The sequence below is a fragment of the Emys orbicularis genome, chromosome 25 (assembly GCF_028017835.1).
Source record: "Emys orbicularis isolate rEmyOrb1 chromosome 25, rEmyOrb1.hap1, whole genome shotgun sequence".
NCBI classification, from domain to species: Eukaryota; Metazoa; Chordata; order Testudines; family Emydidae; genus Emys; species Emys orbicularis.
This window is the reverse complement of record NC_088707.1, coordinates 3555980-3570450: the sequence shown is the minus strand read 5'-3', so window position 1 is coordinate 3570450 and position 14471 is coordinate 3555980. Positions and strand designations below refer to the sequence as shown.

The window sequence follows — 14471 nt, the reverse complement described above, 5'->3', positions numbered from 1 at the left end:
AGTCTGGGGTCCAAGCTTGCAGGATCCAAGCTTTGTGACCAAAGTGAAGCCCCCAGATCGGACCCAGGCTCTATGTGAGCTGGGCAGACTCGTCTATCTCGTCACTGTAGCCTCTGGGTGCCTCCCGCTCCTCGGTGCCATTTATCCCCCCGGCGAATAGAGACCGAGCCCCAGAGGGGTGAAGGGATTTGCCCAAGGTCCCACAGGCAGTCGGTGGCAGAGCAGGGAATCGACGGCAAGTCTCCTGAGTCACAGGCTAATGCCCTAATCACGGGGCCATCTTTCCTCTCCATGTCTCCCCTTCCCACAGACAATTATCTGGCCACGGAGGTGGGCTCCTGCACGCTGGTGTGTCCCCAGGACAACCAGGAGGTGAGCACGGACAGCGTGCAGAAGTGCGAGAAGTGCAGCAAGCCCTGCCCGGAAGGTAACGTTCCCCCATCCCCTGTGCCCTGCCCTGGGGAGCCCCTCTCTTCTCCCGGAGGGACCAGAGGAGGCACATCCAGCAGCTTAGCAGCGTGGGATTCTCTGGATTTGAGGAGAGGGAGCCGCATGAAGGTCTGGGGGGCTGGAAGGGTGTCTCCGTACTGAGGCTCGATGGGTGGAATGGAAGCACATGGGTGGTCGGTGCAGGGTTATTCCACACCAGGGTTCCCTCTCAGCCCCTGCCCTGCTCTCTCCTAGGCTGCTACGGGCTGGGCGTGGATTTCTTGAAGGGCGTCCGAGCCGTCAACGCCTCCAACATCCAGCACTTTGCCCACTGCACCAAGATCTTTGGCAGCCTGGCCTTCCTGCCCGAGACCTTCACGGGGTGAGTAGCAGTGCCTGGTGCCCCCATCTCCGCTGCCAGTTGTCCAGCCCAGGCAAGCTCAGCACAGTTCCTGCTGGCTCGCCCCGGGGGAGCTACTGGCCCTGTGGGTGGGGGGGCCCAGCTCTGGACTCAGATGTCCTGGGTGAAGGAGGTGCGTGTGTGGCATGTCGGAGCACTGTGTGGGGACACCAGGAGCTGGCTAACTCCTGCTCAGCTTTCTGGCCACCAGGGGAGTCTCTGCTCCAAAGCCCAAGCCCTTAATGCATGAGCCAAAGGGGAATCGCCATTAGCAGTGTAGGGCCTATGCCACACAGTTGAATGGTTCTGATTCTATCCAGGAGGGGGCAGCAGTGCACACACCAGCCAGTCCATTACAGTCCTGTCTAGATCTGGCCTTTTTGGAAACTGATACCTCCCTTGGGCCTTAGTCGTGCAGGCCCGAGGCGAGTGTGCACGTGAGCGGGTCACAGGGCGTGAAGCAGGTGTGAGCGGGGGCTTCCCCCCGGAGCGTCCGTTTACTCTTCCAAAATCTCCAGCTGGGCCTTGCAGAGATAGTAGCCCATCAGGCTGGGCAGCACCTGCGACTGCACGGCCGCAGGGCAGCCACCGCCTCTCGTGTCCGTGGTCCCAAGGGCTTACGCCTCTAAGGATCCCCCTCCCTGACCGTGTTCCTTCTCCAACAGGGATCCCGCCACCAACACTGCCCCCTTGGAGCCGGAGCAGCTCAAGAGCTTCAGGAGCCTGGAGGAGCTGACAGGTGGGTGAGGGACTGCTTAGCGCCCGGGCTCGCTCATCCCCGTCTCCTGCCGGTGCCCACTGAGAGCGGGATGCAGCCTCCATCTGTGATGTGCCAACGACTCCTGTTTCCATGTCGCTCGCTGGCAAAGTCGCTGGACGGGGCTCGGCAGCGAAGCCACCCCAGGGTGGGGCTTTAGCTAAAGGTCACACACTCCTGCCCTGGAAATTTAAGCCACCTTGCTTAGCGTGTGTGTGGGGGGGGGGGGGGGGACGCCATAGGAGGCGGGCCTGGGCCCTGCACCTGTCAGTCACCAAGGAGTTTGGGAGACCAGCTGGTGGGAGGCCGCTGCTCGCATGAATAAGGACGTGCCTTCCTGCTCCATTTCGCAGGCTTCTTATACATCGAGTCCTGGCCAGAGACCTTCCCAGACCTGAGCATCTTCCAGAACCTCCGGATCATCCGAGGCAGAGTGCTTCACAAGTGAGCGTGCGCAGGCAGGGACGTGGGGTGGGGAGGAACAGGCCCTCAGACGGGGTCCGGAGAACGGATGGGCCTCGCAAGCCAGTTGGGGATGTGCCCAGTTCTCTTGGTCACAGGAGGGGGAGTGGTACTAGCCAGCTGTCCCCAAGGGCAGTGGTGATGGGGCCTTTCAGGTTGGAAACCTAGAGACGAACCCAGTGGCTGGGATTTGGCAGATGTGGAATGAGCTTGGTGTATCTCAGCCCAGAGGCCAGCTCACAAAAGCCACCCTCACGGTTTGTGGTTCAGAGGGAGCACGTGGGAGGGTGTGACCCAGTTCCAGAGCCCCCCAGAGTGTGGGGCTGGCAGGGACCCTCTGACTCCTGCTTCATTGTCCTGCCCCTCCTGGCTCACCCCGTGCCTGTCGACGTCTCTCTGTAGCGGTGCCTACTCCCTGACGCTGCAGAACCTGTCCATCGTCTCGCTGGGCCTGCGCTCCCTGCAGGAGATCAGCAGCGGGATGGTGCTGGTCCACCAGAACCCCAACCTCTGCTTCCTCCAGAAGGTGCCCTGGAAAGCCATCTTCAGGAACCGGCGCCAGATGCTGTTCCAGACTGACAACAAGCCGGTGAAGCAGTGTGGTAAGGGGTGGGGGCCTCTGCCAGGGCTCTGTCCGGCTCTCTGCCCCGCCCAGGAACTCCTCCTATGCCCAACTCACCTGGGCTTTGATTGGCACTGCCATGTTAGATGGGTGCCAATGGGTGCTCTCTGCTGGCTGGTGCACAGCCCCCCAGTCCCACGTGGTACCATGTGTCCCTGGCTGTCACTCTGATACCAAATGCCGCGCTGAAATCCACGGCGGGCCTGTGCCCGGTGGAGGCTGCGTTCCCCCCAGGAAAGGCCTTTGGTCTGGCTGCCCCAGGGAACGACGGGGACAGGCTGGGTTCCAAGTGCTAACTGTGGCGTCCTCCCCCCAGAGAGCGAGGGTCTGGTGTGCTTCCGCCTCTGTGCCAAGGGGCAGTGCTGGGGGCCGGGCCCGATGCAGTGCGTGGCCTGCGAGCAGTTCCTGCGCGGGCAGGAGTGCGTGGAGTCCTGCAACCTTCTGGACGGGTAAGCGGGGGTCTGAGCAGCTGGGCTCGCTGCGTGTCTGTGCCCAGCAAGCCTCCTGAGGGGGGGATCCGGGTGAGAGGGAGAAGGGGGAGGCTTTGGTACTGTGGCTGGATGCGATGGGGGCAGAGGATGCCACCAAGTCCCTGGGCCATCCGCCCAGCCGTGGCCAGGCCCCTTCTCCTTTGGCACTGATAGCGTGGCCCTGCTTGGGTTTGGGGTGAGGATAGAGGAGGGGAGGAAAGTCCCTGGGTATCTCCCCTAGGGAGGATCTTGCTAATCAGGGTGCAGCGGGGCGGGAGATGGGGTGCTGGAGCTGCTGCTCAGCGGCCTGTGCCTGGTGGGAGCAGGGGGCAGGTTAGGAGCCATCCCCAACCTGCCCCCCCGCCCCATCATACCCTCCCTCTCTGGCGTGGGGATGGGGCCCAGATCGTGCAGGGTCCTGAGTGGCAGCCCGGTCCTTTACCAATGCAGGGAATGGCCCTGCTGGGCACTGCCCCAATCCCAGCCCCGCCCACAATGCGGCGCCGTGGGGAAGGACGCGGGCCAGCTCTGGCATGGCTGTGAGAGGTCAGCCTACGGGACAGCGGGCAGAGCCTCCCACGTGAGGCACCACATTCCAGCCCTGAGTTTAGGGATCTGAAGCTGGGCCCCTGGTCGCAGAGGCGGCTGTGTCAGCCCTGGGGGTAGAGGGGGGAAGGGGCACATCTCTGCTCTCCCACTGCTGCCTGCTCCTCAGCTGGGCTGGGGCAGGGGCTGGGTCCTGCCCCATCAGCGGGCACCGCGGGGTGAGGGCGAAATGTGCCTTTGTGCAGCGACTGACTCAGGCTCTTTCTCCCGGCAGGGCCGTCCGGGAACACGTCAACGGGACCCGCTGCCTCTCCTGCCACCCCGAGTGCCTGCCCCAGAACGGCACGGAGACCTGCCATGGATCGGTGAGGAGCTGCCCCAGGGGTGGGCAGATTGCATGAAAGCCCCTTTAGGACGGGGGAGGGAATCTGCATTCCCAACCAGTTTCTACTATGGCTCAAGGCTTTGGGCTGACCCCGGATTCCTGGGTTCTTCATCCCCCCCCAAATGCACACGGTGCTCACTCTGTATCCTTCCTGGCAGGAGGCGGACCAGTGCGTGGCCTGCGCCCATTACAGAGATGCCCAGTACTGTGTGGAGAGGTGCCCGAGCGGGGTGAAGGCCGATTCCTCCTTTGTGCCCATCTGGAAGTATCCGGATGAACATGGCGTCTGCCAGTTGTGCCCCTCCAACTGCAGCCACTCGTGAGTCCGGGCGCTGGCTGGCATGGAGCATCGCTCTTTGCTTGCAGCATTCAGCGCATCCCAAGAGCCAAGTCTGGCCTAGGAGGGGACAGCAAAGTGGGGCGAAGCGGGTGGGGATGGGCAGAGATTTGCAGGTGGGGGAAAACTGGCATGGGGGCCCATGGGACGCAGCCCGGCAGGATGCCCTACTGCTTGGCAGTGAAACCAAGGCTGTGGGAGGATTTTCTATGGCGCGTCTGCCTCCCGTCGAGTAACAAAGCAACATCTCTGGGTCCTTCCCCAGGTGCACGATCCGGGATGAAGACGGCTGCCCCATGGATCAGAAGCCGAGGTACTGCACCCCCATCTGCCCAGCCCCCTCTGTGCCAACTTCCCAGGCAGGCGGCACCCTGGGCAGTAGCCAGGGTCCACCTCTCCCTGGGGGGAGCTGATGCCATCTGCCTTCTGCAGCCCCCTTGCGCTCTGCCAGGCACCACCCTCTGGCCAGGAAGCACCAGAGGGGAATGCCTTCTGCAGCTGATTGGCAGGGGACCAGGCTTGGCCAATGGGGCCAGATGCTCTGTCCCCCTCGCAGCCTTCCCAGCCCCAGGGGCTGTTCCTAGGCAGACCATTAACCACCCGGCCACCAAGGAGCCACGAGTCACGGCTTCCAAATGGGCCACCCGTGGGGGCTCGTTTCTGGAGAAGGCCCTGGATTTTACACCCCCCCCCCCATCAAACGTCCCTGTCCCCCGTTCCCCCATAGAGAGCCAATCCCGCAGGTTAGACTGGCCCCCACAGTGGAACCAGCCCATCCAGCAGCCTCCCCCTTTTCCCAGCCAGGTGACGTCCATCATAGCCGGCGTGGTTGGCGCCCTCCTGGCCCTGGTCTTGATCCTGATCATCGTCGTGTGCATCAAACGGAAGCGGCAGCAGGAGCGGAAGCACGCCATGCGGCGCCTCCTGCAGGAGACCGAGGTACGGACGGCACCACAAGCCCAAGGACCTGCCCCGCACACTCAGGCAGGCATCCAGTGGCACTCGTGGTGGTGCCCGGTAATGTGGCAAGGCCTCCCAGGGCACCTGAGCGGCCAGAGGATCCCAGCTGAGCCAAGGGAGGCCCTGGGCAGAAGTGACTGGTGGGGGGAGGAGGCGGGGGGGTTACTGTGGGGGGACAGAGGATGTTGACCACCCTGGGTGTCCCTCATGACCGGTGCCCAGGTTGCGCCCATGCGAAGTGTGCAGGTGACTTAGAAAGGCAAGCGTGTACTGTCCCCATACCCCACAGCCACTCCTCCTGCCATCCTCCAGTGGGGACAGCCCAGACGCTCCCCCTCCGCCCACAGGAGAGACAGCTGCCCCACGGTGAGCTCTGGGGCAGGGCCTGAAGGTGCCATGCAGAGGGGTCAATCCTGGATTTTGAGTCTCCATGTCGCCTGGGGGCTGCAGCGGGGAGCCCGTGGGCCTGAGGCTCCCCAGCTCGCGCCCTCGCTGACACAGGACCCTCCTCCCCACCCCTCGCAGCTGGTGGAGCCGCTGACGCCCAGCGGGGCCCTCCCCAATCAAGCCCAGATGCGGATCCTGAAGGAGACCGAGCTGAAGAAAGTGAAAGTGTTGGGCTCCGGGGCCTTTGGCACCGTGTATAAGGTGAGGCGGGGACGGGCGGAGCGGGGGGGGGGGGGCAGCGGGTAACCAGGGCCAGGCTGCTGCTCCGCAGGACCTAGGAGAGGGATGGGGAGCCGGCTGGGGGTGAGGCAGCACTGAGAGACTCTAAAGGACACAGCTGGACAGCGTCTCTACCCTCCCTCCCGAGTGTCCGGCCCCACGGCTGCATCCTCGCTTGGAGCCCTCAGCCCTCCTGAGCACTGCCTGTGCACCCCCATTCGAGCCCTGAGGTGCGGCCCCGGCGAGTGCCCTCACTGTCCCTCCCTCCTCTCAGGGCATCTGGATCCCCGACGGCGAGAGCGTGAAGATCCCCGTGGCCATTAAAGTCTTGAGAGAGAACACGTCGCCCAAGGCCAACAAGGAGATCCTGGACGTGAGTGGGAGACGGGCGCTGTGGTGGGCACACCTGCCCTGGGGGCACATGCGCCAGCACTGCACGGGTGCAGAAGGGCGCTGACCCGGCCTGCCAGGCTCAGCCGTGCCCTGGCCACCAGACGTGGCTTCGCTCAAAGTTACTGAGCCGCCGGGTCCCTCCTAGTCTGACACACGTTGGGTTTGCTCCCATCTGTGGCTGTTGGTAGCGGGTACAAACTCTCCGGCTCAGGGCACTTTCCCCGCTAAGCTACCAAAGTCGGTGCCTACGCGTATTACCCTGCCTCCATATGCCACTCCCGCCCCCAAACTGGGCCTGTGCATCCCAGCACGTCCATTTGCTGGAGAGGGACAGGCTGTCGTGTGACCCACTGTTGCAGAATCATTACTTGTGGCAGGGGGAGCAAGGGACCCATCTCGTTTCCTTGCAGCTCTGCAATTTGATCTCCCCGCTGCAAGGCCCCAGACTTGGCTGGATCATGCTGTGGAAATCAAAACCCAGCTGGCAGGAGCAGCTGGGCAGGGCCACGAGACTGCCCCATGGACCCACACGTGGCCTTTCTGTGGTGCAGGGGGGTGGGAAGCCAGCTCTCGGGTCTGGGCTCCTGGCAGGAGTCTCCCCTGTGATGCCCAAGTCGAGTTCTGCCGGGGTTGATTTTGCTCCAAGCCAGTTTCTCTCCTCCCCAGGAGGCCTATGTGATGGCAGGCGTGGGCAGTCCCTACGTCTCCCGCCTTCTGGGCATCTGCCTCACCTCCACGGTGCAGCTGGTCACCCAGCTCATGCCCTACGGCTGCCTGCTGGACTACGTGCGGGAGAACAAGGACCGCATCGGCTCCCAGGACCTGCTCAACTGGTGTGTGCAGATCGCAAAGGTAGGAGGAGCCCCAGGGTTGGGCGAGGGGGTTCAGGTGCAGCTCTCCTGCCAGAGAGGCCGGGGGGACGACCAGCATCAGGCGCCTTCCTGCCACCCACAAATCACAGGTTCACATTCCAGCAGGGCTGACTCAGCCGTCCCACTGGGGAGAATTCCCAGGCTGTTTGGGCCCTGAGGTCCCCTCTGCTCTGCGGGGGTGTTAGAGACCCCATGGCCAGGCTTGTAAGCATGGAGCTGGGAAGGGGGTTGCCGCAGGATCCTGAGGCCAAAAATCTCTCCTTGAAATTGCACAGTGTGCTGGTCGTTCACACTGCCCCCCACTCCCCAGAGGTGGCTGCATTAGCCCTGTAGGCGCATCGTTCGTCAAGCCCGTTTGGCTCTTTCAGGCTGAAAGGTGCTGCGCAAACATAGGAAGAGATCAATATCAAAGCCCGGCTGCTGTTTCCTACCCCACCCGTGATACATGGCCACAGCAGCTGCTTCGCCAGCCCTACGGCCGTAGGGGGCAGGCTGCTTCCAGCACAGGGGGTAGTATACAAGCGAAGGATGGCCAGCCATAAATGAAGGCGGAGTATTGATTAGTGATTAGAGCAGGTGGGTGGGCATCAGGACCCCTGTGTTCTGTACCCGGCTATGCCACTAACTCACTGAATGGCCTTAGGCAAGTCTCTTTCCAGCTCTGTGCCTCAGCTTCCCCATCTATAAAATGGGGCTAATGTCTGTAAAGTGCTTTCAGATCTTCTGAGGTGCAGAGCACTACTAGCGGGGGGGGAGGGGCAGGGTGGGGGGGTGCGGCTCAAACCAGCTGGGTCCCGAGAACTCCACCATGGGGCTGAGGTGCTTATGGGTCTCCATGCTGGTTCCTCCCTCCCCTCCCCCTCCAGGGGATGAGCTACCTGGAGGACGTGCGGCTGGTGCACCGGGACCTGGCTGCTCGCAACGTCCTGGTGAAAAGCCCCAACCACGTGAAAATCACGGACTTCGGCCTGGCCCGGCTGCTGGACATCGATGAAACAGAGTACCACGCGGACGGGGGGAAGGTGAGCCAGGTGGGGGGTACGAGGGAACTGGACTGGGAGAAGCCAGTGGCACTGGGGAGGGGCCCAGACCCCAACCCTTTACTCAGAGACACCCTGTGCCACACTTCCCCACAGCAATGGCTCACTGGCATCACGTGGCAACCATGAGCTGCCAGTGCTGGCCGGGCTGAGAGCCTCCTGCATTAACTCCATCCCATCCCACCCCCCAGCAAGGGGCAGCTAACCAAACCAGGGCCATGTCAGGGCCCCCCTGGGGTGCACAGATTTGGGAGGGGCCGTCACTGTAATGTATTCCTTGGGTGCTAACGCCTGCGGCCTCTTTGCCATTCGGTGTCCCTCTAATGGGTCATCAGAAGCAGCGAGCGAGCCGAGCGTCTGGCTGTGCTGGATGAGGGGGGTGCTGACTCCATGCACCGTTCCAGCTCATTCTGCAATTCAGAGGCCTGGCAGCAAACTGACGCACCCACAAGCCCTTGTAGGTCCAGTCTTGTCCATCTGGACAGGCCAGGTCAGGGGTACACCTTGCAGTCAAAACCCTGCTGGAATTAGCCCGGTACATGTCTGAGCTGCGTTCAGTGGCCGTATGCCATTGGTTCTCAAACGTTTGTACTGGTGACCCCCCATTACACAGCAAGCCTCTGAGTGCGACCCTCCCCCCCCCTTATACATTAAAAACACTTTTTTATATTTAACCCCATCATAAATGCTGGAGGTGAAGCAGGGTTTGGGTGGAGGTTGACAGCTCGCAACCCCCCAGTTTGAGACGCCCTGCCGTACATGGACCTAGCAGCTCTCTGCTACCTCCCTCCTGGCATTGGGTCCTGCTGGACGTTTTGCTGTTGAGTGCCGACAAAGGCCTGTGATGGATGGCCGAGCTCTTGGCTGAGACTGGTCCAAAACCTCAAATTCTTAGCACAAAATCTAAATCCAAAATATTTTGGCCCAACCCCGAAATTCCTCCATTCCTAAATGCGGCCGTGGGGCCTCACAGCAGCTATAATTTGGGTCCCTACAGCATCCATTCTCCGCTATGCACCAGGCTCTTCCCATGATGCACCATGTTCCCTCACCCAGAGGGGACTGGTGCATCATGGGTGATGTAGTCTGACTAGGGAGCCTGGCCCATATCTGCAGGCAGCTCTTAGTGCCCGTCCTGTTTCTCCCTGCTCCTGAACACATAACAAGGCAAGGATGAAATGAACAGGCTCAGTCTGCTCTGTGTTTTTCCGGCCCCAGGTTCCCATCAAGTGGATGGCTCTGGAGTCCATCCTGCGCAGGAGATTCACGCACCAAAGCGACGTCTGGAGCTACGGTACGTTGCGTTGTCTCTGGGATCCCTAGCTGCAAGGGACATGGGACGAAAGTCCCATTGCTCCTGGTCCTGATGAGCCTGTCTTTCCAGGAGTGACCGTCTGGGAGCTGATGACCTTTGGTGCCAAGCCGTACGACGGGATCCCGGCCCGAGAGATCCCCGACCTACTGGAGAAGGGAGAGCGGCTGCCCCAGCCTCCCATCTGCACCATCGATGTCTACATGATCATGGTGAAATGTACGGAGGACCCTAACCATCATGGGCATCCGCTAGCCACCCCCCACCATTCTCCACTTCTGGGTTGTACTGGCGGGAGGCACGTTTGGTCTTGGAGGCTCAGAAGAAAAGGCTCCAGACTTCAGAGGATGGGGTTCCTCTTGCTACTACGTAACCGAGGCTTGCGGGTGAATTTGTTGGGTAAAGACCCTGGGGCCTAGCCTCTGGGATGGGTAATAGCTAGCTCTGTTCAACCAATCCTAGAGGGCAGGGCATCTTTGCAGGACAGGCCAACATTTGGCCTGTGGCATGGGTGGGTGAGCTCGGCTACCTTCTGGGCACAGGGACTGGGGCTTTGCCTACTCCTAATTGGGACAGAGGGTAAATAGGCGAGATGGACCCCAGCACACACTAAAAAGTCCTTCAAGCCAGCCTTGGTGGTGCAGCCTCCTGGGATCGAGGCGACGCTCAGGCATGTGTTCCGAGGAGAGGGTCACAAGTAAGGGCTGGGAGGTGTCTCTTCACCAGGCCCCTAGCACTAGTCCCTGCTCCTGTATCAGTGAGCACAGTCTCGCATGTGGGGCACGTGCCTTGGGCTCACTGGCGCCTTGCTCTCTGCCCGAAGGTTGGATGATCGACTCGGAGTGTCGCCCAAGGTTCCGGGAGCTGGTCACAGAGTTCTCCCGTATGGCGAGGGACCCACAGCGCTTTGTGGTCATCCAGGTACATGGAAGCAGCTTAGGTCACTACACAGCTCTTGGCAGGGAGCAGGGGGTGTCTCTGTCTCTCAGTGAGAGGCCAGGGCAGCAGCCATCTCCCTCCCCACCGCTTGGTTCCCAAAACCTTTCAGTCTTTGGCCTGCTGTGGGGGCACCACTAGGGGACTCGCACCCCAACCCAGACAGTAAGTGTGCTGGCTTCACCCACCCCATTCAGCTCCTCAGCAAGTCCAGGGCTTGGGGTTCTTCTCTACCAGCTGGGAAGCTAAAGTGTGGTGTAGGGCAGGGAACTACAAGCCAGGACTCCTGGGTTCTATCCCTGACTCTGATTCACTGGGCGGTCTCTGGCGAGTCACTTTGCTGTAGCTCACGTTCCCCTTCTGTAGCGGCAGGATAATGCTGACCTACTCCCAGGGACATGGGGAGAATGGAAGTCTATCCCGTGCTTGGGGATCTTGTGATGGAACATGCCAGAGAAGCACAAAGAATAGTTCCAAGCTTCAAGGGACGTCCTTTTCGGGCCGTTAATCACCCATACACAGAAGGACTAGCAGCTAAAGGGCTAATTTCCCAACAGTATTGTCCTGCCTGCCCACTTCCCCTGGAGTTGTGATCCCAGCCTGGGGAGTCCTTGGTGCTTTGTAGAGCATGAGAACAAGGTGAAATGCCCTAAACTCCCCTCCTCTGCCCCCCCACAGAATGACGACATGATGGGGCCGGCCAGTCCCATAGACAGCACCTTCTACCGCGCCCTGCTGGAAGAGGAGGACATGCAGGACTTGGTGGATGCTGAGGAGTACCTGGTCCCTCACCAGGGTTTCTTCAATGCAGACCCCTCCGCCAGCTACCGCAGCCGGATCCCTTCCACCAGGGTAAGTGCAGCGCACTCTGCCGCGGGGCCTTCACTTATCCATACTGCGGCGTTCCAGACCAGGCTGCCAAGCCGGCCGCTGGGCTGCGGGCGGGTGAGAATTCACAAGGTGAGAGCAGGTCAGGACTGGCTGGGAGAATGGCAGGTGCTGCGGAGGGGGGCGCTGGAACTGCCTTCCCTCTAGGCTGGCTCTGACCCCAGCCAGCCCGGCTGCTAATGCTGCCTTCATTCACCTGAGGGGTAAAAGCAACTCCTCTCCCTGGGGCTTGTTGGGTGCCTGAATCCCAGCTTCACAGGAGGAGGGTCCTCAGCACTCATCCCTCCCGCTTTGTTCTCCTCCCACTCCCTAGAGCACGACAGAGACCCAGGTGGATGCGGAGGAGGCAGCGGACTCGGCCCACTACCCGTACCTGGGCCAGGCTCTCTTGGAGCAGTCGGAGGGCCCCACTCCCGACACGTTTGACAGGGACTCCGTGGCGAGCAAAGCCCTTCAGAGCCCGCCCGCGCTGGAGGCCAGCACCCTCCAGCGGTACAGCGAGGACCCCACCAGCGTCTCAAGTGACAAGAACGAGGGGCCGGAAGCGGAGAGTCACATCAGCCCGGCATCCTGCAGCATAGTTCCAGGTATGGAGGTCGGGCCCAGCCCTCCACTGTGGAAACTGCCCTTTTCTGGCCAGGGACTAAGCTGAGCATCAGCAGGGGAGGTGTTCTTGGGGCAAATGCACAGAACTGGGACTCAGCTGAGGGGGATCCGTACCCAGCTCTGCCACCAACACACTGGGTGACCTCAGGCAAGTCCCCTGCCCCTCTCTGCCTCAGTTTCCCCCTCTGAAATGAGGATAGCTGGCTCTCAGGAGCTTTCGAGACCTAATTCATGAATACTTGGAAAGCGCTGTCTATCTCCAGTATTTCCATCAGAGTGAGCGACGGCCATGTAATTATCCTCACAACCCCCTGGGAGGCACAGATGGGGAACTGAGGCACAGAGAACTAAGTGACTTGCCCAAGGTCTCAGGGCAAGGGGGGAGGTGTGATGGAGCAGGAAATTGACCCTGTGTCTCCTACCTCTCAGGCCAGTCCCCTAAGCACTGGTTCAGCCATTCTTTGGGAGCCTCAGCAAAGGGCAAAGCATTAGACAGAAACACTCCAGCCTCAAGCAATTTCTGATCGTGGCCTAAGGAAGGAGTATGAGAGAGCATGATACAGGGCGGTTGTGATTTTAAAGACCGTGCCAACTGGGTGGAACCATCCAGCACTAGATAAGCTGCTCCTGCGTCTCAACGTCGGTCACTCCAACCCCACAGCCCCCGCCTGAGACGCTTGCAAAGATGCCTGTGCCCTGCGCTAGAGATGCTGTGTTGGCGTCGCCTACAGCTTTGTTGCTTTATAGCTTTGGAGTTAGGCCATTTCTCTGAGTTTCCAGGCTGGGCCCGGAGGGGGGGGTGTTGGGGGGGAGGGGAAAGGAGGGCGCTAAAACAAGCTGTTCTGCAGGTTCCACTGGGGGGAAAAAGTGATGAAAAGGTAAAACAATGAAAAATGGGGCAGAGGGAGCATGAGCTTAGGAAGACTGGCAGCAAGGGAGATAGTCAAAGTATAAAATCTCACCTCCCAAACCACTAAGAGACCCACCCACCCACCCACCGAAATCTAAAGGGTGTGAACCTCCAGGAGGAACCGTTTAGTGTCACACAGCTGGGAGCAAGAGGATGAAATGAAGCAAGGGCAAATTCTGACTGAACAGCAGGGGAAGTTTGATCTATCCAGAATACAGGACTTTCCAGACAATTTGAGCCACCCAGCCCCCTGTCCTGTCTAAGGGTAATGGCCTGTAGGGGAAGCTGCAAAGGAAAGCAGAATAAAGCTACCTGGTTGTGGGAAAGTGGTGGAATGATTTAAAAGCTAGGCTTTGCAAAGTACTAAGAGCGAACGGGCCGGAGTAGTCCTGCGTCATCCCCAGGGCTCCAAGCTGCATGGGGCGTTGGGAAAGGAGGCCCAGTTTTTGTGATTCATGAGACGTTTTGTCTCCCATTTGTAGAGTACGTGAACCAGATGGAGGATTGCCTCTCGCCTAGCAAGCACCAAAGATCCCAGGTGTCCACGCTCGAGAAGCCAAAGGGACACCTGGGAAAGAACGGGCTAATCAAGGAACCAAAGAACCCTTTCCAAGGCAGCTTCACCAATGCAGTGGAGAATCCGGAGTACCTGACCCCACACAAGCTTTCCTTGGCGAGTGCTTTCACACAGGCCTTTGACAACCCTTACTACTGGAACCAGGACCCTTCCAAAGTCAACCCTGCCGAACCGGGCTCCACAACCAACGGCTTCACCACGACTCCGACTGCCGAGAATCCAGAGTACCTCGGCCTCACCGCATCCATCACGCCGCCCAAGGACACATCAGATTAACGGCTGGGGCCTGCTCAGCAAAAGAAGCTATTTCAGCCAAGGCAGCTTGGATATGTATCAGTGTATGAATGGTAACAATTCATCTATGCGGCGTGCGGGAGTCCTGTAATGAAGAATAGCACCAAGGCCCGTAACTATTGCTCAAAGGCAGCTCTGCCAGTCCTCTTCAAACTAGATCTGGTTGAAGCTTGGAGATGACCTGGAAGGACCGAACAGGGCTGGTCCACGTCTCGTTCCAGCGAGCATGTAGGGACTGAGCACTGCTTTCAACAAGCCTGTCCTTCATTTATCTATGCAACTGGATTCATTTTGACAAATACCTTTGGTGTCTATGGAAAACACGGGGTCTCTTCCATCTCCACCTTCTCTGTGCAGGGATTGTCAGACCCCTCCACTTCCACGTGCCAACCACTGGGCCGCTTGGCTTAAAAAAGCCAGAGCCGGGACAATGGTGGGGTTGAAATTCAAGGGCTTTAATGAGTGATTCTGACTGACTGGCAAAATGTGAAATGAAGCCTACAAGGGTGGCAAACCACTGGCATCTCTTCTCCTTGCTCCATCATTAACAGGAAGGGTGGGGGACAGGCCTTCATTCCCCTGGGGTACCGATAAGGCTGGATGTGCTCT

At 60.0% G+C, this 14471-nt stretch overlaps 1 protein-coding gene across 1 annotated transcript in view; it reads left to right on the top strand.

Annotated features, from left to right (window-relative positions):
* The window catches only part of ERBB2 (erb-b2 receptor tyrosine kinase 2), a 36184-nt gene extending 22340 nt beyond the window's left edge, over positions 1-13844 (top strand). The window contains exons 8-27 of the mRNA XM_065422740.1: positions 311-427; positions 685-811; positions 1495-1568; positions 1940-2030; positions 2451-2650; positions 2987-3119; positions 3961-4051; positions 4230-4390; positions 4674-4721; positions 5209-5347; positions 5894-6016; positions 6309-6407; positions 7094-7279; positions 8166-8321; positions 9558-9633; positions 9724-9870; positions 10475-10572; positions 11266-11439; positions 11789-12062; positions 13474-13844. Coding sequence (XP_065278812.1) covers positions 311-427; positions 685-811; positions 1495-1568; positions 1940-2030; positions 2451-2650; positions 2987-3119; positions 3961-4051; positions 4230-4390; positions 4674-4721; positions 5209-5347; positions 5894-6016; positions 6309-6407; positions 7094-7279; positions 8166-8321; positions 9558-9633; positions 9724-9870; positions 10475-10572; positions 11266-11439; positions 11789-12062; positions 13474-13844 — 2885 coding nt within the window. The remainder of the gene's footprint in view (positions 1-310; positions 428-684; positions 812-1494; positions 1569-1939; positions 2031-2450; positions 2651-2986; positions 3120-3960; positions 4052-4229; positions 4391-4673; positions 4722-5208; positions 5348-5893; positions 6017-6308; positions 6408-7093; positions 7280-8165; positions 8322-9557; positions 9634-9723; positions 9871-10474; positions 10573-11265; positions 11440-11788; positions 12063-13473) is intronic.
* Positions 13845-14471: the final 627 nt, after the last annotated feature.